The sequence below is a fragment of the Carcharhinus amblyrhynchos genome, chromosome 3 (assembly GCF_965287045.1).
Source record: "Carcharhinus amblyrhynchos chromosome 3, sCarAmb.v2.hapA, whole genome shotgun sequence".
Lineage (NCBI taxonomy): Eukaryota > Metazoa > Chordata > Chondrichthyes > Carcharhiniformes > Carcharhinidae > Carcharhinus > Carcharhinus amblyrhynchos.
The window spans coordinates 75,370,576-75,398,354 of NC_137326.1; the positions used below are offsets into that span (position 1 = coordinate 75,370,576).

At 41.1% G+C, this 27,779-nt stretch overlaps 1 protein-coding gene across 1 annotated transcript; it reads left to right on the forward strand.

The window, feature by feature from the left end:
* The first annotated feature begins 3,514 nt into the window (after positions 1–3,514).
* Positions 3,515–27,779, forward strand: ppp1r7 (protein phosphatase 1, regulatory (inhibitor) subunit 7). The gene is made up of 10 exons (XM_080185328.1): positions 3,515–3,578; positions 4,425–4,535; positions 10,624–10,679; positions 12,858–12,923; positions 16,007–16,137; positions 18,485–18,647; positions 20,347–20,463; positions 21,527–21,631; positions 21,892–21,978; positions 23,646–27,779. The coding sequence occupies exons 1-10, from the start codon at positions 3,536–3,538 to the stop codon at positions 23,820–23,822; spliced, it is 1,056 nt and encodes a 351-aa protein (XP_080041454.1). The 5' UTR covers positions 3,515–3,535; the 3' UTR covers positions 23,823–27,779.

A 27,779-nucleotide genomic window follows, 5' to 3' on the forward strand; every position in this document is an offset into this window, starting at 1 on the left:
CCTAGAGAAGAAAAGGAAAGAGTGCAGAATGTAGTGTTCCAGTCATAGCTAGGATGCAGGAAAAGGTCAACTAATGTGAGGTAGGTCCATTCAAAAGTCTGATGACAGTAGGGAAGAAGCTTTCTTGATTCAGTTGGTTCCTGTCCTCAGACTTTTGTATCTTTTTCCCAACAAAAGAAGATGGAAGAGAGTATGTCCAGGGTGTATGGGGTCTTTGATTATGCTAGCTACTTTCCTGAGGCAGCGGGAAGTGTAGACAGAGTCAATGGATGGGAGGCTGGTTTGAGTGATGGACTGGGCTTCGTTCACAACCTTTTGTAGTTTTTTGCAGTCTTGGACAAGCATACCAAGCCATGATACAACCAGAAACAATGTTTTCTATGGTGCTTCAGTAAAAGTTGGTGAAAATTGTAGTGGACATGGAAAACTTCCTTCGATTCCTGAGAAAGTAGAGGTGGTGGTGGTCTTTCTTCACTACAGCATCCGCATGGAGAAATCAGGGCAGATTGTTGGTGATCTGAACAGCTAAAAACTTGAAGCGCTCGACAATTTCTAATTCATTCCCATTGATGCAGACGGAAGCATGTCCTCCACTACGCTTCCTGAAGCTGATGACTATTTCCTTCATTTTGTTGACATTGAGGGAGAGATTATTGTCGTCACACCACTTCGCTATATTCTCCATCTCTTTCCTATACTCTGTCCCGTCATTGTTTGAGATCTGACTCACTATTATGGTGTCATCAGCAAATTTGAAAATCGAGTTGGAGGGAAATTTGGCCCCAGTCATAGGTTTATGAGGATTATAGTGAGAGGCTGAGGACTCAGTCTTGTGGGATACCAGTGTTGAGGATGATTGAGGACCAGGTGTTGTTGCCTAACCTCTACCTGCCTGATTGCACTCTGTGGGTTGAGAAATCTGGGATCCAGTTGCAGAGGAAGGAGCTCAGCCGCAAACCATGGACTTTGGAGTTGCGTTTTGCAGGAATAATAGTGTTGGAGGATGAACTGTAGTCAATAAATAGGAGTCTGACATAGATGCCTTTGTTATCTCGGTGTTCCAGGGGTGAGAGAGTTGGCAACTGCTGTGGACGTGTTACGGCAGTAGGCGAATTGTAGAGGATCCAAGCATTCTAGGAGGCTGGAATTGATTTGTGCCATGACTAACTTTTTCCAAGCACTTTATAATGATGGATATCAGAGTCACTGGACAATAGTCAATAAGACACACTGCCTGGCTATTAATTTCAATGAACAAATTTGAGATTGTTCATAAAAATAAATTCCACTAGCTACTTTGGTTGGACCCTTGTCCAATAAGAAGTCTCACAATGCCAGATTAAAGTCCAACAGGTTTATTTGGCAGCACCACCTTTTGGAGCCTCAAGCTCCTTCTTCAGGTGAGTGAGGACTTGTGTTCACAAACAGGGCATATAAAGACACAAACTCAACTTACAAGATAATGGTTGGAATGTGAGTCTTTCCAGGTAATCAAGTCTTAAAGGTACAGACAATGTGAGCAGAGAGGGTTAAGCACAGGTTAAAGAGATGTGTATTGTCTCCAGCCGGAACAGTTAGTGAGATTTTGCAACCTTCTGGGGACCCTTGTCCCCAGAGGATTAGCCTGGGCCTCTGGATTACTAGACCAGTGACAATACCATACCACCATCATCTTCCCATTTTTCACCCATGCAAAGCAGCATTTGTAAGTTTCTCAGCATCAAAACATTTTCCAGACAATCAATTCTTCAGCTCCATCGATCCTCACTTCTCTTGTTTAACCTAGTAAGATGCTTAAGTTTAATGCAGAGGTTGACAGGTTTCTGCTGGTGTCTCAGCGCTGCATATTAAAGCAAAAATTGCCCTTATGTTTCCCCTATTATAAACTAGTGTCACGTGGAAGGATGACCATAAGCAGTAGTTAATATCACCTTCTCTTTCACCTGTATCCATAATTATTCCATAATGATAATTTTTACATCAGGCGACAGGGTAGCACAGTGGTTAGTACTGCTGCTGCACAGCTCCAGGGACCTGGGTTTGATTCCCAGCTTGTGTCCCTGTCTGTGTGGAGTTTGCACATTTTCCTCATGTCTGTGTGGGTTTCCTCCAGGTGCTCCAGTTTCCTCCCACTGTTCAAAGATGTGCAGGTTAGGTTGATTGACCATGCTAAAATTGTCCCTTAGTGTCCTGAGATATGTAGGTTCGATGGATTAGCAGGTAAATTTGCAGGGATAAGGGGGTAGGGCCTGGGTGGAATTGTGGTCGGTTCAGACTCGATGGGTCAGATGACCTCTTTCTGCACTGTAGGGTTTCTATGATTCTATGACATGAATTGGATGCAGAATATGTTTTGAACCATTTTATTATTGCAAGCAGCATCACAGTCTTAGTGAACTATCTGTTTGAAAGTTTTTTCCACACTGTAGGAGCTTCCACAGAGGTAGGTTCAGTTAAGAATCTGTCAGAGTTGTGCATTTTGGAAGTTTGATTTATTACATTTTTAATTGCATTCTTTAAATGTCTGCAACGAAAAATTGCAGTTAATGTCACTGACTATTTTTACATCAGGCAACCATTTAGTGTCCATTACACCAATCTCTGAGTGGCATGTTAAGATTGATGATCCAAATTCTCCGTACGGATATATTCTGTTCCTGGTAATTAATCTTCAGGTCTTGGTACCCAAGAACATCTGTTTATCTGTCAACCTCTTTAAAAGCATTTTCTAGGTAATTTTACCATCAAGTGTTTTTGTTGAAGTATTTAGAGCAGAAGGTCCCAGGTTCCATTCTTGGACTTTGTTGATCTTCAGAAGAGATGATAGAATAAGACTTCAATGGCTCTGAGGGAGTCATAGAGTCTTAGATTTCCTAGTTAGCCACGCTAGAAAAGGCAACGACAATCCACAGCAGTGCTTTGCCAAGACTAAAACCGGTAGTTGTGGGTGGGGGTGGCGGGGGAGGGAAGGGTCTTCTCTTTAAGTGGCAATGAGGATTTTTTTCTCTCTCAGAGGGTCATTAATCTGTGGAATTCTAACCCTCCCCTCCCCCCCGCCTCGGAAGCAGTACAGGGTAGGTCATTGAATTTATTCAAGGCTGAGTTAGTCAGGCTTTTGATCTACAAGGTAATCAAGGGTTATGGGGTTGTGTGTGGAGTTGAGACCGCAACCAAATCAGCTATGGTTTTCTCCAATAGCCAAGTAGGCTGGAAAGTCCCTTCTGTTCCAATGAAGGTTGGGAGGTATATAATAATGAAAGTCTGAATCGTGCAGACATAAGTACTGCCAATAATGAATATAGAAGCAGTGTTCATGTTTATTCAATGCTGTGAGGATTTTGAATGAAGATGATACTGACTTTGGGGGCGCAACAAACTGCAGACACGCATGCGCACTCTGCTGTCGGTTGCACGACGTTAGTCCCGCCTTAGGTTCCCTCCTATTGGGCAATCTTATTCAATTCCGCCCTGCTATTGGACAAGCATGTTGCCACTCAATGAGAAGAACTTCCGGTGTTTTGGGGCGGAGTAAAGAATGGCGGAGGAAGGAGCGCAGCAGGTCCAGCAGGCCATGGAGAGTGAGTGTGAGAGGAAGAGGGAGGGGATGCGGGATGGGTGGGGGTGATCGGGATGGAGTTGGAGTTGGGATGGACTCGGGGGGGCGCAGTCGGAATAGACTTGTGGGGGGGGGGTGGTCAGGGTGTGGTTAGGGTCAGGATGGACTCGGGGGAAGGAAGGAAGGAAGGGAGGGAGGGTGGGAGGGTGGGATTGTTGGCAGGTGGAGAGAGTGGGAGATGGGATGGTTGGATGGTGGGGAGAGGGGAGGTGGGATGGTTGGTGGGTAGGGGGGTGGGATGGTTGGGTTGGTTGGCAGGTGGAAGGATGGGTGGAGGGGTCAGCGAAGTGATTGAGTGGGATGGAGAGGGTGAGCTGGGGATAGAAGGAGCAGCAATTGAGGATGGTTGATGTAAGTGAGTGAAGGGCTGTGAGTTGAGAGGCGGTGAATGAAGATAAGATGGGGATATATGTTAGTAAGGAAGATGCTGGGAGGGTGGGGGTTAGAGGATGTGAGGGGCTGTTGAAGATGGTGGAGAGTGTGTGAGTGACAGATCTGTGTGGGTAGGAGATTGAATGATAAGTTAAGGCAGAGTGTCTGTGATGAGCAGAAGGCAGGTGAATGAATGAAAAGCTGGGGATTGAGGAGATGAGGAAAGGGAGTGACCTAGGGTGGGAATGGGGAAACAAATCAAGGGGCTTTAGATGAGTACAAGGGAGTGAGTGAGAGGTTGATTGAGGTGATGGGGGGGTTTGAGGAGAAGGATGGGGATGAGAATGCAAAAGTGGCAGGGAACAAAATAGACCAATGAATGCTAGGAAGGTAAAAGTTTCAAAATGAAATACAGTAACCATGTGGTTTTTAACAGTTGACAGACGAGTTGAATCTGAAGAGTCTGGGGATGAAGAAGGTCGAAAGAAAGGAACTATCGATGAGTTGTCTCATATCAGGTTGAGGGGAGCTGGAGGGAACGCATCAGGTATGAAACTTCTTTAATTTTAATTTTATAGTGCATATAGAGGTCTATTTGGAACTAAATATGTGGTGAAATGGACATAAGGAGGTTGCAGATAGATATAGATAGGCTAACTGAGTGAGCACATTTTGGCAGATGGAGTATAATGTGGGAAAATGTGACGTTGTTCACTTTGACAGGAAGAATAAAAAAAACAGAGTATTACATAACCTGAGAACGACTGCAGAATGCTGAGGTGCAGTGGAATCTGGCTGTTCTAGTGCAGTGGTTCCTAACCTTTATATGTGTCATCGCACATACGGGAGGCGGGATGGTCTTAGTGACATACCAGTTCAGAGCCATTGTTTTAGTGCCTATGTCACAAAAAATTACTATGTAGGTATAGCAAGTAATTAAGAAAGCTGATGGAATGCTATTCTTTATTATAAGAGGAATTAAACACAAAAGTAAACTGTTATAGTTCAGTTATACAGGGCATTGGTGAGACCACATCTCAAACTGTATGCAGTTTTGACCTCCTAATTTAACAAAGGATGTAAATGTATTGGAAGAAGCTCAGAGGAGGTTTACTAGGTTGATACCGGGAATGAGATTGAGGATAGGTTAGACAAACTGGTTTTGATTCTACTGGAGCTTAGAAGAGTGAAGGGTTAACTTGATTGAAACATACTAGATCCTGAATGGTCTTGACAAGTTCGATGTAACGTGAATGATTCCTCTTGTGGGTGAACTATGAGCCACTGTGTTAAAATTAGGGGTCACTCTTTTAGAATAGAAATGAGGAGAAATGTTTTCTGAGGATTGTGTGACTTTGGAACTCTCTACCTTAAAAGGTGGCATAGGCTGGGTCATTGAATATTTTTAAGGCAGAGGCAGATTGATTCCCTTGCCTGACAAGAATCTATTGATTATTGGGGCAAGACGGGAATGTGGAACTCAATACACGCTGATCAACCATGATCTTTTTCGATGCAGGCTGGAGGGACCAAATGGCCTACTCCTTCTCCCAATTCATATGTTTGTATTTCATTTTGTGCCGTCCTCCAAACTTCCTGTTCCTGACAATGCAGCTCTTGAAACTGAGGGAATAACTGCATCTACTTCCTGGTCCCTCTATTCTGCCAGGGTTTTTGCCAAAGTTTCTTGATGTTTTTCTTCCTCCTCCCTATGGGATTCTTGACTTCTTTTGGTCATCTTGTTGGTGCTCTGGCACATGCCTCGTGCCATCCCACAAAGGAGAATACATTGTTCTCTTCAATGTATTCCAGCTTCTTTAACTGAATGAGGGCAGTGTCATGAAATTTCAATTACTTTCTAAAAATAGTTTAGAAACTAGAAGTAGAATACAGTAGATGATGGAAATTTAAAACAATAAAACCAAGGATTTGATGGGCATTTTTAAGTTTCAAATCATCCTGCCACATTAAAAAATATTATGTACTTTATTATTAATATAATAATTATTATTAAAGTATGTCTCATGTTCCTGCACCCCTTTAAAATTGCAGCATGTTATTCTCAGTATTAATTTCAAAGTGTATCACCTGTACTTCTCTGCATTAAATTTTATCTGCCATATCTGTGCCCATTTCACCAGTCTATCCAGCTCCTGAAATCTGTTACTGTTGTCTGTTTGTTACATTTCCAAATTTAAAAACTCTGAAATTTTGTACTGTATACCCCAGTACCATTATCAACCCCTAGGATTCTATACTTCCTTCCAGTCTGAAAAAACAACCTCCACTGTCTGCCTCCTGTCCTTCAGCCCATTCCATTTCCATGCAGCTATTGTCCCGTGAGCTTCTAGTTGCTAAGAAATGCATTATATAAAACTTTACCAAACACCTCTTGGAAATCCATACACAAAAGAATCAACCACAATCCGCTTATCAATCCTCCATCATTTCATCAAAGGTGATTTGCATTCAAATTAGCACTGAGTTTTGTTTATTAGTTTATAATTTTCCAAGTTTCAACTGTGGTAACATTATGGATTTATAATCCAGATAGCTGGATTAATGGTTCAGAAATGAGTACAGATCCCACCATAGCAGATGGGAGAATTCAAATTCAGTTAATAAATCAGGAATTTAAAATGTAGTAATCATAAAACTAGTAGATTGATGTTTAAATCCACCTGGTTCATTAATCAGGGAGGAAATCTGCTCCCTTTAGCCAGTCTGGCCTACATATGTCTTTAGGCTCTGAGTGGCATGGTGGCACAGTGGTTAACATTGCTGCCTCTCAGCATCAGGGACCCAGTTTCGATTCCCAGCTTGGGTCACTGTGCGGAATTTGCACGTTCTCCCCATGTCTGTGTGTGTTTCCTCCGTGTGCTCCAGTTTCCTCCCACAGTCTGAAAGACGTGCTGGTTAGGTCCATTAACCATGCTAAATTCTCCCTCAGTTGACTAGGGGATTTTCACAGTGTTAATGTAAGCATACTTGTGACACTAATAAATAAACTTTTAAATGTGATTCTTAACTGCCCTCTAAAGAACTATTCTAGAATATCAAACGGCTGCAGAATGTAACTGTAGGTACGCTTACCCCAACGGATGAAAAGCAGCAGTTCATGAAGGTGACTCACCTCCACTTTTCCAAGGGGAGTTGGGGTAGGCAATAAATAATGCCATGATTGCCTAAGATGAAAAGGGTACAATAAGAATTGAAAAGGCATGTTTCCAGACCAGAAAAATTGTGCTCCGATTCTACCTTGCTCTGTAGCAATGGAAGCACCATGGGATTAGTGTGGAGATACTGGATCACTTTTATTAGACAGGCAATGAAAAAATAGCCCTGTACTGCAACGCACTTGCAATGAAAAGGAACTGCATTGATAGCAGTATGGGTGTCCATCAAAACAAGATATAAGATGGGACTTTAAAGTTAAGGTCGCAGAGGGGATTGTGGAACCAGACTTATGGAACAGCAAATTCAGAACAAATGGCTGAAAGCTGCTTGGATCCAAATTTGTAGAAAAACTTGTCTGCAAAAAAAGTCTTTGCCCTTTGAATGGCAATGGTTCACTTTAATGGAAATGTACAAAAATTATGTACTGTGACACAAAATTCAGAAATTTAGGTCGGAATTTTCTCCCAAAAAATCTATGGTGAATTTGCATGAAAACTGGAGTAATTCATGTTGGTTTTCAATAGGAGTTCAGACTATAAGCTTCCACACTCTGTGCACTACAGAGGCCATAAGCGCAAATATCATTATAGGAGAGAGACATTGACAGTCCTTGACATCATGGCCGCATTCGACCGAGTGTGGCATCAAGGAGTCCCAGCAAAACTGGAATCAATGGGTATTGGGGCAAACTCTCTGCTGGATTCACACCTGGTATATTGGAAGATGGTTGTGTAGAGTCAGTCATCTCAGCTGCATGACATATCTGCAGGAGTCCCTCAGGGTAGTGTCCTAGGCCAACTATCTTCAGCTGTTTCATCAATGACCTTCCCTCCTTCATAAAGTCAGAAGTGGGGATGTTCGTCGATGATGGCACAATGCTCAGCACCATTTGCAACTTCTCATACTGAAGCAGCCCATGTTCAAATGCAAGAAGATGTGGATAATATCTGCGCTTGGCTGACAAGCGGCAAATAACATTTGTACCACACAAATGCCGGGCAATGACCATCATCAATAAGAGACACTAACCACTGCTCCTTAACATTCAACAATGTAACCATCACTGAATCCTCCACGTTCAACATCCTTGGGGTTACCGTTGACCAGAAACTCAACTGGACACACCACATAAACACAGTGGCTACAAATGCAGGTCACAAGCTAGGAATACTATGGCAAGTAACACACCTCCTGACTCCTCAGAGCCTATCCACCATCTACAAGCTACAAATCAGGAGTATGGTGGAATACTCCCCACTTGCCCTGGATGGGTGCAGCTCCAACAACACTCGAAGCTTGATACCATTCAGGACAAAGCAGCCCGCTTGATTGGCACCATATTACAAACATTCAATCTCTTCACCACCGACACTCAGTAGCAGCAGCAGTGTGTACTATCTACCAAAGATTTTTAGACAGCACCTTCCAATCTAGAAGGACGAGGGCAGCAGATAAATGGGAACACAACCTGCAAGTTTCCCTCCAAGCCACACGTCATCTTGACTTGGAAATATATTGATGTTTCTTTGCAGTTGCTGGGTCAAAATCCTGGAATTCCCTCCCTAATGATACTGTGGGTCAACCCATAACATATGAACTGCAGTGATTCAAGATGGCAGCTCAAGGGCAATTAGGAATGGGCAGCCAGTGACACCCATGTCCCACTAATGAATAAAAAGACAATGGGTGGGGCTTATTCCTGGTTAGGAGGCTGAAACCAGTGGGCCTTTGCGCATGCGCAGTGGCCCTGCACTGTCAGCCTCCTAATCAGTGGCCGGCCCTGTGACCCCAACAATGCTGCTCCTCTGAGCCCCCCGCCCCCAATCATTTTGTTTCTGGGCCAACCCTGACCACCACCACCACCACCACCACGCCCCCGCCCCCAAATCACTGGCCTTCCTCCTTAGTTCACTGATCTCAATGGCAGAGTGGCAGTGGGAACCCCTCCCCAGTAATTGCCCCTAGGCCCTGCCCTATCAAACCTTCCCTTTATACTGCCCTCTGCCCAGTGGGTAGTGCCAAGGTGCCCAGGCTGGCACTGCCAGGGTGCCCATGCTCATGGGACCCCTATTGCCTCTCCCTTCACTCCAGCAGGGTCAGGCCACCAGTTTCCTGAAAGTGGGGAGCTAGTGTAATCCCCATTGGATGAAACACTGGCAGTGTGGGGGAGGTTAGTGAGCCTGGAGAATTCAGTCCCAGAGAATATTGAAAACATCAGTAATGGGGAAGAGAGAAAAGCAACTTGGGAGTGCTAGCTGATGTGATAAATGGCTTGTCCACTGCACTGTAGACGACAGTAAGACAGGAGAGAGAAAATGCAGGAATGAACAAAGGTATAAAAATAGTGAGAAATTAACATCTAAAATCCATGTATGTTAGAAGCATGGAGGATAAAGAAATTCAGCAAGGTTACATCACAAAAAGAGACCCTATGGCCCATCGCGTCTGCACCGGCCATCAAGCACCTATCTATTCTTGGTCCATAGCCTTGTATCCAATGGCATTTCAAGTGTTCATGTAAATGCTTCTTAACTGTTGAGGGTTCCCGTCTCTGTCACTCTTGCAGGCAGTGAGTTCTGGATTTCTGCCACCCTCTGGGTGAAAAGATTTTTCCTCAGTTAACCTATAAAATTCCTGCCCTTTACTGTAAATCTATGCTCTCTGGTTATTGGCCCCTCTACTAAGGGAAAAAGCTCCTTCCTATCAACCCTATCTATGTCCTTCGTAATTTTGTATATCTCAATCAGAATCCCCCCTCAGCCTTCTCTGCTCTAAGGAAAACTTAGCTTAACCAGCCTCTCTTCATAGCTGAAACACTTCAGCCCTGGCAACATCCTGTTGAATCTTCTCTTCATCTTCTCTGCTGCAATCACATTCTCCCTATAGTGTGATGACCTGAACTGCACACATTACTCCAACTGTGACTTAATGAGCATTTTATGTAGCTTAAACATAACTTCCTTGCTTTTATGTTCTATTCCTCAGCTAATAACTTCCTTGCTTTTATGTTCTATTCCTCGGCAAGTATCACATATGCCTTCTCAACCACCTTACCTACCTGTCCTGCAGCCTTCAGGGATTTATGGACATGCATCCCAAGATCTCTCTGTGCCTCTGTACTACCTGGTGATCTGCTATTCATTATGTATTCCTTACCTTGTTAGTCCTCCCAAAATGCATGACCTCACACTGTTGTGCCCATCTATTTTATCGTGTAATCTAAGGCTCTCTTCCTTGCTATTTACCACTTCATCCTCTTTGAACAGTGGATTAAAGGATCAGATCTGAATCATGACATCAGACTCTCACTGGCAATGGATCTCTGACCCAAGTCTGCTTTTCTAATGTTGCTAAATAAACTTTTTGTGGAGAGAAGTTTAACTGTCTTTGGTTTTGTGTTTCAGAACAGAAATATTAATATTGATTAGCCTAATTAAAAATGCTAAATTCTATTTCAGGAGAGCCAGATACTCCAGTTGATATCGACACCATCATTTTAGATCCTGAAGCGGAAGTAAGTCACCTTTTAAAAGAAGTTTTGATACATTAAAGATTGCAGATATAAGTTGTGACTGTACATGGCCTGGATTGTTGGGGTGCATGGTCTAGTTACTCTGGGTCATTGTTTTTTAAGAAAAATGCCATGGTGAGTTGGTCACCTTCATGCATTTGCTGCTGTTGAGTGAAGCTAGATTCCAATGTTGACTGTCCTGTGCCCTTGGAAACACCCAGACTCTGGCTAACATCCTCCCACATGGTCAGACCTAATGGGTGAATTTGTGCTCTTCTGGTTGACTTTGTTACTGTTCATTTCCTCACTTACAGCACCAAATCTCTTTAATTAGATCTGTGGCAGTGGCAACGTGCCGTCTTCGTTAAGTTGCTGTTCAGGTGAAGACATTAACATTTGTGGATCCCTGAAGAAAGAGATCAAACCTTTTGTGAATTTAAGTGGCTGTAATGCTATTATTCTGGAAGTGAATTGGCTGGTTACCCAATCAGTTCAAAACAGTATTTGCACTGGGGAGTTAATAACCATAATTGTTACTCAGAAGAGCCTACACAAGTATCAGTTTTGGTGGATTGTAGCCAAGGCTCACAGTTGCCTAAAATGTTCGTGAGTGAGTATTTCCCAATATTACCAGTTATTTTTGAAGATTCACCCACTGGTATTCTCTGCATACAGCATTTCACCCCAGACCTTTCACGTAGATCTTCATATAATGTGCTCTGGATGTGATTCTCAGTGAGTCATTTCTTTCATTAAGAGATTAACTTTATTAACTTTAATGTCAACTTCATTAAAGTGAATGAAAGCTTTATTAACCATATCTCTTGGGGCACACCTCACTCATAATCCTATGTGATTCACTAAGTAATCTGATTGATCCTTATCTGTTGCTTCCATGTTCCAGAAATGCATCAACCCAGCAGTCAGGTGGGTGTTTCTCTTTGCTGCCACGTGACTCTGTTCCCAGTACTGGGCTGTATCACGAGGAAGGTGGAGTAAGGGATGACCTGATTAGTCTTTCAAGAAGTGTACTTTTGTTAAGGTGCACTGGATTGAAATGAGTGATCTTATGCTGTAAAGAGTAACTTTGCTTATGATAAATGAAGCATGTTACTGAGATATTATAATCTTAAGACGCACCAGATGCTATTTTGCATAGTTGACAGTGAAATCAATAATACAATATTGATGTAATTCCTTTTATTTGGAAAATTGTGTTCTATTTTGAAGCGTTGCTGGCAATAACATTCAAATCTCAGTTAAATGCCAGTTTGTAGATAAATTGGACTCAGCTCAGCACCTGAATATATACTTGCTCTGTTTGGACTGTGGACCAGTACCCACTGCTTTCAAGGAAGAAAACCTTTCACTTTTAGTACCGTTCATGAACTTCTCAATGCTTTGCAACCAGTGAAGCATTTTGAAATATTCTCTCTTAAGAATCACTGCAGCCAATTTGCACACAGCAAAGTTTGATGAATAGCAATGTGTTATTAACCAGGTAATCTGTTTAGTGATGTTTGAGGAATCAATATTGGTAGGTGGAGGGGGAGACACCTCCCCTGCTCTTTAAGTAGTGCCGATATGGTTTTTAAATCCACCCTGTGACCTTGGCCTAATGTGTTACCTGAAAGAAGACTTGTCTGTCCATTCTTCAATAACAAATCTTACAACACCAGGTTAAAGTCCAACAGGTTTATTTGAAATCACAAGCTTTTGGAGCACTACTCCTTTGAAGTGGAGCTTGAACCCAGACCCTAACTAAAACATGACTGCTAATGATTGAATTATAGTTAACTCCTTTCAATGACGGTGATTTTCAGGTCTGTCACAGCAGGCTGGTTTTGTTTGAAATGATAACTGTTTGTGCTTTTGCTCCAGCCACTCCATCTGGTGAAGTTATGATGCATTGCACATTAAGATAGTCACTTTTTTTAAAAAAGAGCTTGCGGCTTATTTTTATTCTGTGGGTTATTTTAGAATGGAAGGTTTAATGGAACTAGGAGGCCTTCATTGCACATTGTAGGACCTTGACTCTGCATAACTGTGAGTGCTCATGTAGATCAATGATTTTCAAAGTAAATAGTATGTCAATTCCTATTGTGTATTCCACTTTGGAATGATAGATTTGTGAGTAGTTTTGTTCCCTTTAACACAACTGATTATTTTGTGCTTTCCTAGGATGTTGATCTCAACCACTGCAGAATTGGAAAAATAGAAGGATTCGATGTATTGAAGAAAGTGAAGGTGAGATCAACTGACCTGTCAGGTGTAATAGTCAATTTTTTTATCTCTTCTGCACACCTTAAGTAGCTGCAATTACAGCATCTTGATACCTGGATAGTGCTTCCTGATGTGATAGGAAAGACCCTTGTGTTTATTGACAGTAAAATCTCCTGTGCAGATGTAATTTGCTGTAAACACTGTTTTAATATTTCCATCACCTCTATTCATTATATTCCCTTTCCCATGTACTCTCTGCGCAGTGCGTTCCGTTGGCCATACTCCCTTCACATAGAATACTTTCAATGGAATGCATGAGTTTAGGCATTGGCATGTTGGGACTCTGCTGCTTGGCTGAGATTAGGAATTTATTCGAATCACATTTAAAACTCAACAACTAGCTGCACATCAAAATGCCTGTATGTAGTGTTATTTTGTGATTATAATATCTTAATTCATCACCCTCCCCTGCTGCCTGTTCACCCCCACCTCAACTGTCGCCAAGCACTTTATAAAACAGTGAAGTAAGGTTCTCAATTCTGTTTTGTCAATTGCTAGGGCCTGTAATTGTTATGACACTTCAGTCCTTGGAAATGGAGTGAACTGCAGTCACGATGATGGAGTTGTTTTTCACATCAGTATTCCAGCTGAGTCCGTTTGTGAGCAGGCTGCTTCTGAGGACAGTCTCATTAGATAATTGCCCACTTGTTATTTCCATTCTATTGTGACCTGTTCTATTTGTGTATCTAGATTTGAGATGACTGCAGAGAGGGTTGGATATTTAAGACCATGTAGCTTTTTGGGGAAAAAAACTAAATTGAATTCTTTTCTTTATTGGTGCTGCAAGGATAGATCTTGAGTTGAATTTCTATCTGTTACTGTCTTTGGCTGTGTCGGGATTCTTTCCAGGGTGTTACGACTCATTGTCAGCTTCTGACATGGTTTCTGCTGAACAATCCCAGTTGAGATCAGTATTTAAGCCTCTCGCTATGCCTTAGAATTCCTCTAAAATGTGCTTTTTTTCATGTGTTTCATTGACGTCCTGTTCACTGTGTATGTTGTGCATTTCTGGTCCTGGAATGCGTTCCAAATTTGGATCTATTGCTGTCTGTTTTATTCGAACAGGTCACTGCTCAGGAATGCCGATATAAATCTTGGTGTTCAATAGCCAGAAGCTGAAGCCGACTCGAGCCCCAAAAAAAGCTCACCCTGGAAAAATCCCCAAGCATCAGGAATAAGGCGGAAATTTGTTGAAGAAATATATGCAAATCTTTGCCTGCCCAAAAGTAGTTACAAAATATGTTACATATAAAAACCCACAAATAGAATATAAAATTAATAATTGCAATTTTTAGTGTTGATCTCGATTTTCAATGCAAATAAATTATATTGATTGTAGTAATATGGGAGCAGAAGCAGACCATTCAGTCCCTGAACCTGTACCACCATTCATCTAGATTATGTCTGATCATCTATAACCTTGATGCCATTTTCACCACGCTATCCCCATTTCCCTGGATGTCATTAGTATCTATATCAATCTCTGTCTTGACCATACTCAGTGACTGAGAATTCCAAAAATTCACTACCTTCTATCACTATTAGACATCTTGGAAAGTTAAAGATTAATGATAGAATTTCCGTGTATCCTAGAGTAGCTTATTTTCCAAGATAAACGGGCTGACTTTGAGTTTCGTGAAAAAGCTTAGCCTATCTTCTGCTTTTAGTGTCTGAGTGTTATAGGTGGAAAGTGCTTGGTACAAGGAAATTTTGGTAATTAAGTCAGCCATGATTAAAGTGTAATCTCAGTGACTAGGCAGTAAACATTAGTAGAGAGATCCCTTAACAATATTATCGAAAGGTAATCATTAATAAAGCTTGTTCTTTGAAGAGAGTAAGAACAATAAAGTTAGGAAATCTCAAAATTAGTATTGAAGTTAAGAACTACAGCCATTTACATGAGTGCCTTGAGGATTCAGAAATAGATACATCATGAGGTATTTATGTATATTTGATGTAGGCAGAAAATGATGTATAAAAGAGGATGGTTTTCAACAACTCAGCAGAAGGCTTAAACAACATAGAAACCAAAAATATGTTCCTGATGCTTTTAGGCTGGTCACTCAAACTAGGAATTGGAAACATCTGTTCCTTCTTCACCAAATGTTCATGCTTATTGGAACATTTGAACTAAAGAAAGGAGAAAGTTGATTGCTAACACTTGCTATATCCCAAGATTCCCTGTATGAATTCTTAGACAACTCTGCCCTTCTGGCTGGTTCGTTTCACTGGCATCAACAATATTGTCAAGCTTACACTTTTCTGACAGGCATATCTCTATTTGTGCCAGTTCCCAAAGAGACTAGTTCCTAAATGCAAAAGGAGCTCAAAGATTGCAACAAATTGTGAACTTTGTGTTAGTCCCAGAGCAGGAAAGGCCATAAGTATATCCCATGATTAATGCTTCATGTAAGTCTCAGAGTTGGTAAAACCATGAATATATCCCATGATTAATCTACTGCAGTTGACTTGTGTCAGTAGGCACACATCATACTCTGTGCTGGCCATCAGCTAGGGAACGCACCAAAACTAGTGGAGCTACGAGTTGTGTCATTTAAGGAAAGTGCTTGAGTGCTTCATATCTTGACACACCAAATTGTCATTAACAGCTGGTCATCTTTATCTACTTTTAAGGTACTAACAATTTAATAACCACTGGCAAATCAGAATGCAAACTAGATTTAGACCTAGATGTGAGCTTCGACACTTGATATTTGATGCGCTCTACAGAAAGGATTGAAGGTTCATATTTCTATAGACCTTCAGTGAAGGTAAAGACTTGTGCAGCAATGAAGTTCTCCCATCAGGATGTCACTAGTGCAATTAATAAATTCTTTAATTACCTACCAGTCTAGCCTCCTTGGTTTCACTATGGGCTTTCTCTTTTCCCTTTATGTCTGATGTTTATGTAAACCTTTATCCAGGTTCAGTGGCGCAAGTGATATAGTATGTAGTAAAATTATTACAAATATAATTTTGTAAATGGGTAGTTTAATTTCTTGAATGCCCTGCTTACAAGTACGTCCTGATGTTTGCGTTTATTCTAGGTGCTGTGCCTTCGTCAGAACCTCATCAAGACTATTGAGAACCTTGAGCATCTGTTAACGCTCCGAGAGTTAGATCTGTATGACAACCAGATCAAGCAACTAGAAAATCTCCAGACATTGAAGGACCTTGAGTAAGCACTAAAATAATTAAATCTATTCCTTTAATGGCAAACAGAACTAGATGCAGTACTCTAGTTCTGGCCTAACCAGAGCTTTAGAAGAGTTCTGCATAAGTTCCCTGCTTTTGTACCTTTCTTTATGAAGCCCAAGATCCCATATGCTGTGTTAATTGCTCTTTCAGTATGTTCTGTCACCTTTAAAGATTGATGACCCCCCCCCCCCCGCCCCCAGCTCTGTTTTTCCTGCACACTCGTTGGAACTGTGCCATTTAGTCTGAGTTGTCTCTACCTATCCATTCTGCTAAAATTCATCATCTCAGACTTCTCTCTATTAAATTCCAACTGCTCCTTGTCTGCCAGTTCTGCTAGCTAATGTCCTATGGCATTGATGTTGTTCTTAATATTTTTGCCAAATCTACGTCTACAGAGGGCTTCTCGAAACAGTATATTTATAGTCTAACTAGGGAAGGGGCTGTACTGGATCTGGTATTGGGGAATAAGCCCGGACAGGTGGTCAACATTTCAGTAGGGGAGTAGTTTGGGAACAGTGACCACAATTCAGTAAGCTTTAAAGTACTGGTGGATAAAGATAAGTGTAGTCCTCAGGGGAAGGCTAATTACAACAATATTAGACAGGAATTGAAGAATGTAGATTTCGGGCAGATGTTTGAGGGCAAATGAACATCTGGTATGTGGAAGGTTTTCAAGTGTAAGTTGATAGGAATTCAGGACTGGTAAGGATGAAAGATAAGTATGACAAGCTTCAGGAACCTTGGATAACAAGATATTGTGAGCCTAGTCAGAGAAAACAGAAGCATTTGTCAAGGCTATGAGGCTGGGAATACACAAAGCAAGCATGGAATACATGGAAAGTAGAAAGAATCTTAAGCATGGAGTCAGGAGGGCTAAAATGGGTCACAAAAAAATTGTTAGCCAGCAGAATTAAGGAAAATCCCAAGACTTTTTATACATACATAAAGAGCAAGAAGGTAGCCAGGGAGAGGGTTGGCCCACTCAAGGCAGGGGAGGGAATCTATGCATGGAACCAGAGGAAATGGGCGAAGTATTAAATGAGTACTTTGCATAGTATTCACTAAAGAGAAGGATCTGGGGAAGGGTGTGTAGCTAGTTTGGGTCTAGTTTGAGATCAAAAAGTAGGAGGTATTGGGGGTCTTGAAAAAATTAATGTAGACAAGTCCCCAGGGCCTGATGGGATATACCCCAGAATACTGAAAGAGGCAGGTGAGAAAATTGCTGGGCCCTTGAGACAAACATTTTGAAGGCATACGGCACGCTTGCCTTCATCAGCCGGGGCACTGAATTTAAAAATTGGCAATCATGTTGCAACTTTATAGAACCTTAGTTAGGCCACACTTGAATATAGTGTTCAGTTCTGGTCGCCACACCAGAATTTGGACAATTTGGAGAGCGTACAGAAAAGATTTACCAGGATGTTGCCTGGTATGGAGGGCATTATTCTTGAGGAGAGGTTGGAGAAACTTAATTTTATCTTGCTGGAATGATAGAGATTGAGGGGCAATCTGATAAAAGTCTACAAGATTATGAGGGGCATGGAGAGAGTGGATAGTCAGAAGCTTTTTGCGGGTGGAAGAGTGAATTACTAGAGGGCATAGGTTTAAGGCATGAATGGCAAAGTTTAAAGGAGATGTATTAACGGTGTGGTGGGTGTCTGGAACTCGCTGCCGGGGGAGGTAGTGGAAGCAGATATGATAGTGACTTTTAAGGAGTGTCTTGACAAATATATGAATAGGATGGGAATAGAAGGATATGGTCCCTGGAAAGGGAGGGGGTTTTAGTTCAGACGGGCAGCATGGTCGGTGCAGGCTTGGAGGGCTAAAGGGCCTGCCCCTGTCTTGTAATTTTCTTTGTTCTTTGTTCTAAGTCTAGTTCTGATTCTGATTTGCCAATGATTGTTTTAGCCAAGCCTCCAAGTTTATCATCGGCAACTTTTTAAATCTGCAACACACTACTGTTACAATTTCTCCTTCATTTGATGATATCTGTGAACTGCCCATTATTCCATGATTATACTGGGGATTCCTTATGATTGGTGATGATTCCCAGGGGTTGCCCTCTATCAATGTCAAAATGCAGCATAGATCCCAGATGTTAATGGAAACACCTTCCAATATCACAAAAGGATCAGGTCAATTAAACTTTTATTTGGATAGAGAAAAGCCTAAACTTTTATGCTGTCTCACCATTTACCTCACAGCTTTGCTTTCCTTAACCTGGTTCAGCATTTCACCTCGAAGTTTTATCTGTGCACTGCAGAGATTGACACCTTCATTATGCTATAGAACAAAGTGATTTCCTGGTATCCTTTGCTTCCATGCAGGATTTTAGATCTCTCTTTTAATATTGTGCGGAAAATTGAGGCTCTTGAGTCTCTGACCAAGCTAAAGAAGCTCTTCCTTGTGAATAACAAAATCGCGAAAATAGAAAATGTTGGTCACCTAGATCAGCTGGAGATGTTGGAGCTTGGTTCAAATCGCATCCGGGTAAGTATATCCAGAATGGTTGCTAGGACAGTACTAATCCCAGGGGGGTTCAGTTTTGAGGTGATATGGCCTAAATAAGTAATGGATCTCCAGCATTGCACATGATGTTCTGAGGATACTCCTTTTTGTAAGAACACAAGATTGACACCAGGTAATTAACAATATACTATTCTGTTGCTCTGTCCTCTTTAAAAACACCGGCTGTAAATAAGGAGTATCTGAGGACATTATAAACTTTGCACTGTTCACAGGGTAGTTCACAAATCAGAAGATGCTTGTAAAATTTATTGAAATACCAGAAAAGATGGTGGTATGAGCAGCAGTCCTTATGATGGTGCTCTTACAATGACATTGGCGAAGAAGTTTTGGGATTTTGATCCAGTGATGATGATATGAAATGATGTATGTCAAAGTCAGGATGGTTGCCTTGGAGGGGAACTGCAGCAAGATTTGACAAAGGGTCAGCTGGACTCGAAATGTTAGCTCTTTTCTCTCCTTGCAGATGCTTCCAGCATTTTCTCTCTATTTCAGATTACAGCATCTGAAGTAATTTGCTTTTATCCAGGGAACTGGAGCAGTTGATGTTGCCATGATATTGCTACTTTTGTCCCCTCGATGCTAGAATGCTGTTTGCAGAAGATGACATTTTGATTCTGTAATAGGAAGAATGTTCTTCCTGCCCCATCTCTTTTTTTAAGGCCTTAAGTCACCCTTGAATTAGCATGGAAAGCGGCTGCTCGTGGGATATACTGGATGATTATGGAACTATTTTGAAGTCTCTCTGAGAAAAGAGGAAGTACATTTGTTTTAATTCTATCCGTTTGCAGATTGATTTGAAGCTATATGATAGCGCCGTATTTCTATTCAGTGCTGCTTCTATTTGTGATGGTGCTGTGTGTGGATTAAATTTATTAGCTATTGAAATGGTGAATATCTGCCCACTGGCCTTTAAAGCTGCCAGGAGTATAAATCGAGGATTAGTATAGAGAGTAGAAGTCATGGTGAGCTCCATCCAGTCATTTTGTCATCCACGTTTTCCAAAGAGTGTGATAGGCAGGAGACAGATATATTTGGCTTTGGATGGAGTATAAAAGTTCTTGTTACAACTGCACAGGACATCAGTAAGACCAGACCTTCATACAGCTTTGCTGTCCTTTTTTTTGAGAAGGGATATACTTGCATTTGTGGAAAGTTCACTAGACCAATTCCTGGGATGAAGGAATTGTCTTAGGAAAAGATGAGCAGGTTGCACCTATACTTGAAGCTTAGAAGAATGAAAAGTGATCTTATTGAAACATACAAGATTCTGAGGGGTGTTAACAGAGTAGATGCTGTGAAGATGTTTTCTCTCATAAGAGAATCTAGAACTGGAGGATTAATGGCTTCAGAATAAGTGGTCTCCCATTTAAGACAGGAATGAGGATAAATTTATTCTGAGGATCGTTAATCTCTGGAATTCTGTATCCTGGAGAGCAGTGGACACTGATTCATGGGTATATTCAAGGCTGTGTTAGAATTTTGATCGACAACAGAGGAGGGTTATTGGGGCAAGCAGGAAAGTGGAGTTGAAACCAAAATCCGACTAGCCTGAGGGGTCTAATCCTCCTCTTTCTTGTCATTTTATGTTGTGTTCTATTCATAAGTTCATATTCATGGGGCAGATGTTGTAATTTAAAAATATTTTTGTTATTTTTAACAGGTTATAGAAAACATTGAAAATTTGAAGAAACTCAGCAGTTTGTTTTTGGGTAAAAACAAAATCACTAAATTACAGAACCTGGATGGGCTGATGAACCTCACTGTCCTCAGTATACAGGTAATCACTGAATCCTGGCACTCATAAGAACTAGGAGCGGGAGTAGGCCATCTGGTCCCTCGAGCCTGCTCTGCCATTCAGTAAGGTCATGGCTGATCTTTTTGTGGACTCTGCTCCACTTACCACCTGCTCACCATAATCCTTAATTACTGTTCAAAAATTTATCTATCCTCAGATTCTCACTACCCACTATGTTCAAACTGTACCGATCCTTTGGAATTCAGTCAGAGTAAAGCAGATCATTATTCCAAAACTATATATGCTATAATGATTAGCTGGCTTAGCTTATTGTTCAAACTTGTTGGATTCTTTCCCTTTAACTCTTAAGTAACCCTGTATGTCAGTAGTACGATCATTGGAGTGATCCTAGCGTGCCAGGCCAAATACTAGGAAGTTTAGTGGCTCTTTGTGTTAGGAAGTGTCATACATCTATTTGCTTTACCTCTTGCAGTGCGTGCCCTATGCACATGGTTTTAAATCTGCACCTAACGTTTTTGGGATCAAGTAAATGGGGTGTAACCATATGAGCAAAAGTCTGGCATTGAAGTCAAACAGAAAATAATTCATAGAATCCTTGCAGTGCAGAAGAAGGCCATTTGGCCCACTAAGTCAGCAGCGACTCTGACAGAGCATCCCAAGCAAGTCCACCCCTTGCCCAATGCCTGTAATCTCACACGTTTACCCCCTAGCCTACACATCTTTGAATAATTTATCATGGCTAATCCACCTACCCTGCATTTCTTTGAATAGTGGAAGGAAACCGGAGCACCCAGAGGAAATCCATACAGACACTGGGAGAAGATAAAGGCTCCGCACAGGCAGTCACCTAAGGTTGGATTTGAATGCAGGTCCCTGGTGCTGTGAGGCAGCAGTGCCAACCACCATGCCACTTTTTTGCCCATGTTGTATGGGAATCTTCAGAAAAAGCCATTGATGGCTTTAAGCCTGTCTTGCGCAGTTAACCAGAAATGAAATTTGTGACTTACCTGCTACTGACTGTGTGCTTGTTATGCAAATTAAGCATTGATGCCTGGTTCTGATGCACTGTGACCTTCCCTTGCAGAGTAATCGGCTGACAAAGATAGAAGGATTGCAAAGCCTGGTTAACTTGCAGGAGCTTTACTTGAGTCACAATGGCATAGAAGTGATTGAAGGCTTGGAGAACAATGTGAGTCACTGTTACAACATGTTCGCATCGATGTGCAGGTTTACATTTATCCATATAACAAGGGTGGAACTGAAACATTCTAAATCTTTAGTAAGAGGCTAAACAGTGTATCTAGCTCTGCCTTAAAAACATTCAAAGATTCAAGGTAAGCCTGCAGTGCCTAGGTGGTAACTGGATAAACACTCTAGTATCTTTGGGGCTTTATAAGCTGTGGCTCTGGTATCATGAGCCTAATATTTCATGTCTGATCTCTGTTCCAGAAAAAGTTAACAACGTTGGATATAGCAACTAATAGGATCAAGAAGATTGAAAATATCAGTCACCTGACAGAACTTCAGGAATTTTGGGTAGGTTTATTTGAACAAACCTCCAATGAGCATTCCAGTGCACAAGGACATTCTCCGGCCCTCTCCAAAAATTAATAGATTAATATCTAGTTTTAGAGCAACAGGCTTTTTAGTGAAATTAGTTATCATGTAATGAGCATCATTTTACAGTTGTATGCTTGTAGAACACTGTTTTTGGCATCTGTTAAATTAGGAAATAGCTGCAGTGCCCAGATGCAAGTTGTATGAAAACATTAAGACAGGATGAAGATCGTGTTTTATGGAAGAGAAGTTGCAGTAATGTGGCTTAGTTGGGAGTTGAGTTGTAGGCATAACTTGCAAGTCTCAGTTGAAATGTCATTCAAGTGGGGATAAGTGAAATATTTTTTCATTAGATGATGTAAACAATAGCAGCAACTTTTTGAAATAGTTATTGTTTAAAAAACAGATTTCTTAATTAGACAAGATGACGAAAATTGTCATTGAGATAATAAAATGACTGAAAACTTGCCAAATTTACAGGTTTTCAAATGGACAATGGGCTGAATGGTGGCTTCCTGTGTATGATTCATTGTTAAGGGACTTAAAGGAGGCTAGAGAAATGGACAAGCCTACAGTTTTGGGAAGATATTTTAATGGTGGCTGAAGATTTTGTCACTGAAGGTGGAGTGAAAGGACAGTGGAAGGTTGAAATTATATTGGAGGGGATAGAAGACTGGAGTAGATTGTAGAGATGGTGAAACAAGGAGGTCTTTGACAAAAAGCTATTTAAAAGTAATACTTTGACCACAACTGGTTCCTCGTTCTCCGGTGTGGAGACAGATAATGAATGAGAGGAACTTGGTACAGGATCTGTGTGGCTTTGTCCTGGACAAGTTCGAGTTAGTGGGGGATAGAAAACCAACTAGAGGGTAACAAAGTATTCAAACCTAAGGACGATAAAAGCATGGGGGGTAAGTATTTTGGTGGCTGTAGTGTTATGCTTTTTGCTGCTAGGCGTAGATTCTGAAACTTGGGAGAAAAGTGCCAACACGATGCAAGATCCTGAGGGGTCTTGACAGAGTGGATGGGAGAGGATGTTTTCTTTTGTGAGAGAATGCTGCAGAGCTAGGGGTTACCTTAAAAATAAGGGGTCACCCGTTTAAGATTGAGATGAGGTGAAATTTTTTCTCTGAGGATCCTGAGTGTTTGGAATTCTCTGCCTGAGAAACAGTAGCAGCAGACACTTTGAATATTTTTAAGGCAGAGGTGAGTGGATTCTTGATAAGCAAGGGAGTTGAAGGTTATTGGGAGTAGGCAGGATGCAGATTTGAGGTTGCTGTCAGACCAGTCATTATCTTATTAAATGATGGCTTAAGGAGCTGAATGGCCTAGTCCTTGTTCACATGTAATGCAACTGAAGTAAGGATGAATGGTTTATGAAAGGTGGTTGAGGGAGGGAGACAGTAACTGAGAAAAAGGAAGAGACATTACTAATGTTAACAAGAATGGAAGTTGGAGCAAATAGCTCCAGCTAAAAATTTAACATTGGCACTGTAGGCCTAATCATCGCCACCTGTGTTTATTTCAAATTCAAGCATAAGCAAGGTTGTTTGATAATGAATTCTGTTTATGAAATGAGCTGCTTTAGATGCTGCCTTGAGCATGTCTGTCCGCCTCGGGTTTTGAAAAGTTCTCTTCCCTTTCAGATGAACGATAATTTAATCGAACACTGGAGTGATCTTGATGAGCTGAAGAATGCCAAAGATTTACAGACGGTATATCTTGAGGGTAACCCACTGCAAAAGGACCCACATTATCGGCGGAAAGTAATCTTGTCCCTCCCTTCTGTGCGACAGATCGATGCAACCTTTATCCGATTCTAAACGGAGAATGGCTCCTCATCACTGACTCACTTGGAGGAAACTTCATATGTTTTACTTGACTGAGGCTCTTAAAGTATTTGATAAAAGCACTAAGTTATAACTTAATAACCCGATGCATGATTTTGTTATTGATTCCTGTCTGATGAACATGCTCCTGTGTTTCGGTTGGTTCATCTTGTATGCTGCAACCTTTGCATATTTCTAAGGTGACCCAGAACTTGATCCTTCTCTTGTGAGGAGAAAATGAGTTTGTTTGAATATTTTTTTTGTAAGGAATGAATATTAAAAGCACTGAAATGCATGGACTTTAGCCATTGTATGGTCTGCAATTCCATGAGAAATGGAGGTAGAAATTGACTTTCCCTTTCCCTAATGCCACACAGGTTGGCCTCAAAAGAGCTAGAACTTGGTTCTGGTACAGTATGATAGCCACTTAAAGTGGGGCCAGAACCAAAGGCCGCTTTGACTCAACATAAGGTCTTTTCTCTACTTACGGATGCTGTTGAGGTTTCCCAGCATTTTCTGTCTTCAGATTCCAGCATCCGCAGTATTTGCTTTTATTTGGGCCGTAACCAATGATGGGAAGTATTTCAGGCCAAAAGCAACATGTTAAGAGTACATGGTGTTGCTCTCATTATAGAAACACAGCTTGTTGAGATTTACTCAGCCACAAGGCATGTAAAGTTATTATTGTTTATTCTTTGCACTCTCGGCTCCTGATTCTTCCCTTCCTTTCCATCCACTGTAATGATTGGTGTGTACTTTACCTGAGTTTTTGTATCCTTTTGTATAGAAACAGGATTTGTTCCACCTTACCCATTCACTCTGTTATGCATCTCCCCTGAATGTCAGGAAATAATGTGGCCCCCATAGTGGAGTCTGGTGTTAAATTGGTAATGTGTATGACTGGTGAATTTGCAGAAGTTCATCCCACTCTGGCACATTACAAAGGAAGAGGGTATGTCGCTCCTGACTGGGGAGTGCTAATGGGTGAAGAAATCAAAACCATTTTGTTCCCAACTGTTTTCACAATGTTGAGAGTAACAAATTGGTAATGTTGAAAGCCTGGAGAGCTCAGATACCTGAGTCATCTCAGCATTGGTCAAGTGTTTTATGCTGCAAATCTTCAGGAGTGATGAGATCGAGTAACTCCTTTATACGTTATCCCTTTTATATTAAAGACATCTTCCAGGAAAAAGCATGGAGTTTGCAGTGCTGCACCTTGATCTTTAATGTCTGTAATATGAGTTCAAATCCAGCCCACCATAATGTAATAGCAATCCCTATTTATTAGCTGTAAACCAGCTATGTAAAATGAAATTCATTGTCTTAACCCAGTTCTGGCCTCAGTTTGCAAATTTGGCAATTTTATTCACATATTAGGAAGTTAGAGTTGAGGTGGAATTTTCTTTTCCCCCACAAACTTTGGCTTTTAATTCTCTTTCCATAATGGGGTGCCAAAGACTGTGTGTGCTTATTTAGGAACCTAATCACTGGAAGGAGTAGGGCAATTGGCCCTTCAAGTCTGTTCCACCATTCAGTGAGATCATAGTTAATCTACAGCACTACTTCATATGCCTACCTTTGCCCCATATCTCTCAATACATTTGGGCAACAGAAATCTGTGAAAATTGACCTAAAATTAACTGTGGAAAACAGCATCATAATTTCACCACTCCTTGTGCGTAGAAGTGTTTCTTAATTTCATTCCTGAATGGATTGGAAGTCCTTCCAACCAATACAAACAGTTTCTCTCTGTCTACCCTCTTTGTTTCCCTTAAACTTGATCAAAGTTTCAAGACATTAACATTGTAAATGCCAGGGAATAAAACCCTAGTTTGTGTCATTTCTCCCCTTAACTTATTCCTCAATTTCAGGTATTATTCTGGTAAACTTATCTCCAATCCAGTACTAATGTCCTTCCTAATATGTAGTATTCTCCACATCCAATGTGGTCTAACTACTGTTTTGTATAACTATAGCATAACTTCCATCCCCTTGTATGCTATTTCTTTAGATATAGAGACCAGCATTTCAATTAGCCTTTTTGTATTTTCTGTTTGATATTTTAATTTGTATTTGGATCGCCAAGTCTGCTTGAACTTTCAACCTTCATATCTTTCCACTGTTTAGAAAGTATTTTTTTCTATCCTCCTTGTGCCCAAAATGGATAACCTCATGTTTGACTCCATTGAAATCCATTTGTCACAGTTCTGCCCATTCACTTAATCTATCGATGTATCTTTGTAATGTTATGTGTTGATTTACACTGCTTATAATGCTACCTATTCACGTTGTCCAAGTCATTAATAAATATGGTTAATGAATGATTGAGGCCCCCACAAGATCCTTGTGGGACACTTGGTCACATCTTTCTAATTAGAGTACTTGTTCATTAGCCCCACTTTTTGTCTCCTGATGCACTGCAAATTTTCTAACTAGGTCAATAATGTTCCCCCAATTCCATGAGTTTCAATTTTAGCTAGTAGTCTCTTGTGCAGCACGTGATAAGGTATCTTCCTGAAGTGGACATTAATAACATTAGGAACCACTTCACTACTTCCATCGCCTCTTCAAAAAATTCAGTCAGTATTGCCAGCCAAGATTTAATCTATCCAAATCCATGCTAGCCCCCTCTGACAGCTGAAGATTTTCAAGGTGCACAGCCATTCTATTCTTAATTATAGACTCTAACAATTTTCAAACAGCAAATGTTGGGTTCATTGGTCTACAGGTCCCATGTTTCCCACTATCATCTTTCTGAGATAACAGATGTGCACAATTTTCCCATCTCAAGGAATGGTTCTTCAACGGAGAAATATTTGAAAGATTATTGTTAGAACATGTTATGGGGCCGCGGTGGCACAGTGGTTAGCACTGCTGCCTCACAGCATCAGGGACTCTGGTTCAATTCTAGCCTTGGGTCACTGTCTGTGAAGCTTGCACATTCTCCCTATATCTGCGTGGATTTCCTCTGGGTGCTCCGGTTTCCTCCCACAGTCCAAAGATGTGTGGGTTAGGTTGATTGGCCAAGATAAATTGCCCCTTAGTGTCAGAGGGATTAGGAAGGTAAATATGCGGGGTTACGGGTATAGGACCTGGGTGGGCTTGTTGTTGATAAAGGCTTGATGGGTCAAATGGCCTCCTACGCTGTAGGGATTCTACGAACATCCACAACATCCTCATCTACCTCCTTTAATTTCCTGCAGTGGAAATCATCCGGCCCTGATTATTTGCTTCACTACTAATTTTGTTCACCTTAATTTTGTTGAGTTGCTGTCTCTGATTCAGTGTTAAATTTCTTGATGTCTGCCAGGTTGACATCTTCCTCTACTGTAAATATTGATGCAAAATAATTATTTTGCATGTTTGCTATTATTTGACTATCACAACCAACATTTCCCCTAACCCTCTCTGACGAAGAGTCATCTAGACTCAACAATTCTCTCCCCAGATGCTGTCAGACTTGCTGAGATTTTGCAGCATTTTTGTTTTTGTTTCCCCTAACCACCTTTTTCCTAAATCTAAATTTTTTTGTTGATTTTGATATCCCTTGCATGTTTATTTTCATGCTGTTTTTGCGGCTCATACTGTCACCTTTTGCAGTTCTTCATCTTTCCCCTTTTCCAAGATCTGTTTTACATTTTACATTTTTGCATACTTTTTCTTTTGGTTTTACATTATCTTTCTTTTAACTGTCTCTTCTGGAAAGTGGGGGGGCAGTGGGTGGGAGCAGGTATAAGCTGATTCTATGTTATACTAAATTCTTTAACACCACCCATTGCCCTTGTGTCATTTTACCTATTAACAGATAGTCCAGTAAATTTGCCCTTGAAACGTAGCCTGTTTTTTTTTCCTGCAAACGCATTACTGTTCTACATGGTGCCTGAACAATAGTAGAAGGTGGCTCCTGGGACTAGCAGTAGTACTGCACATACTGCTAAAGCATAATGTTGA

What these genes read in the sequence shown, in the direction of transcription:
- ppp1r7 (XM_080185328.1), top strand. Translation starts at nt 3,536, where the DNA reads ATGGCGGAGGAAGGAGCGCAGCAGGTCCAGCAGGCCATGGAGA. An exon ending in TTGGTTCAAATCGCATCCGG is followed by an intron (nt 18,648 to 20,346) that starts GTAAGTATATCC and finishes TATTTTTAACAG; the next exon opens with GTTATAGAAAACATTGAAAA. An exon ending in TTGAAGGCTTGGAGAACAAT is followed by an intron (nt 21,632 to 21,891) that starts GTGAGTCACTGT and finishes TCTCTGTTCCAG; the next exon opens with AAAAAGTTAACAACGTTGGA.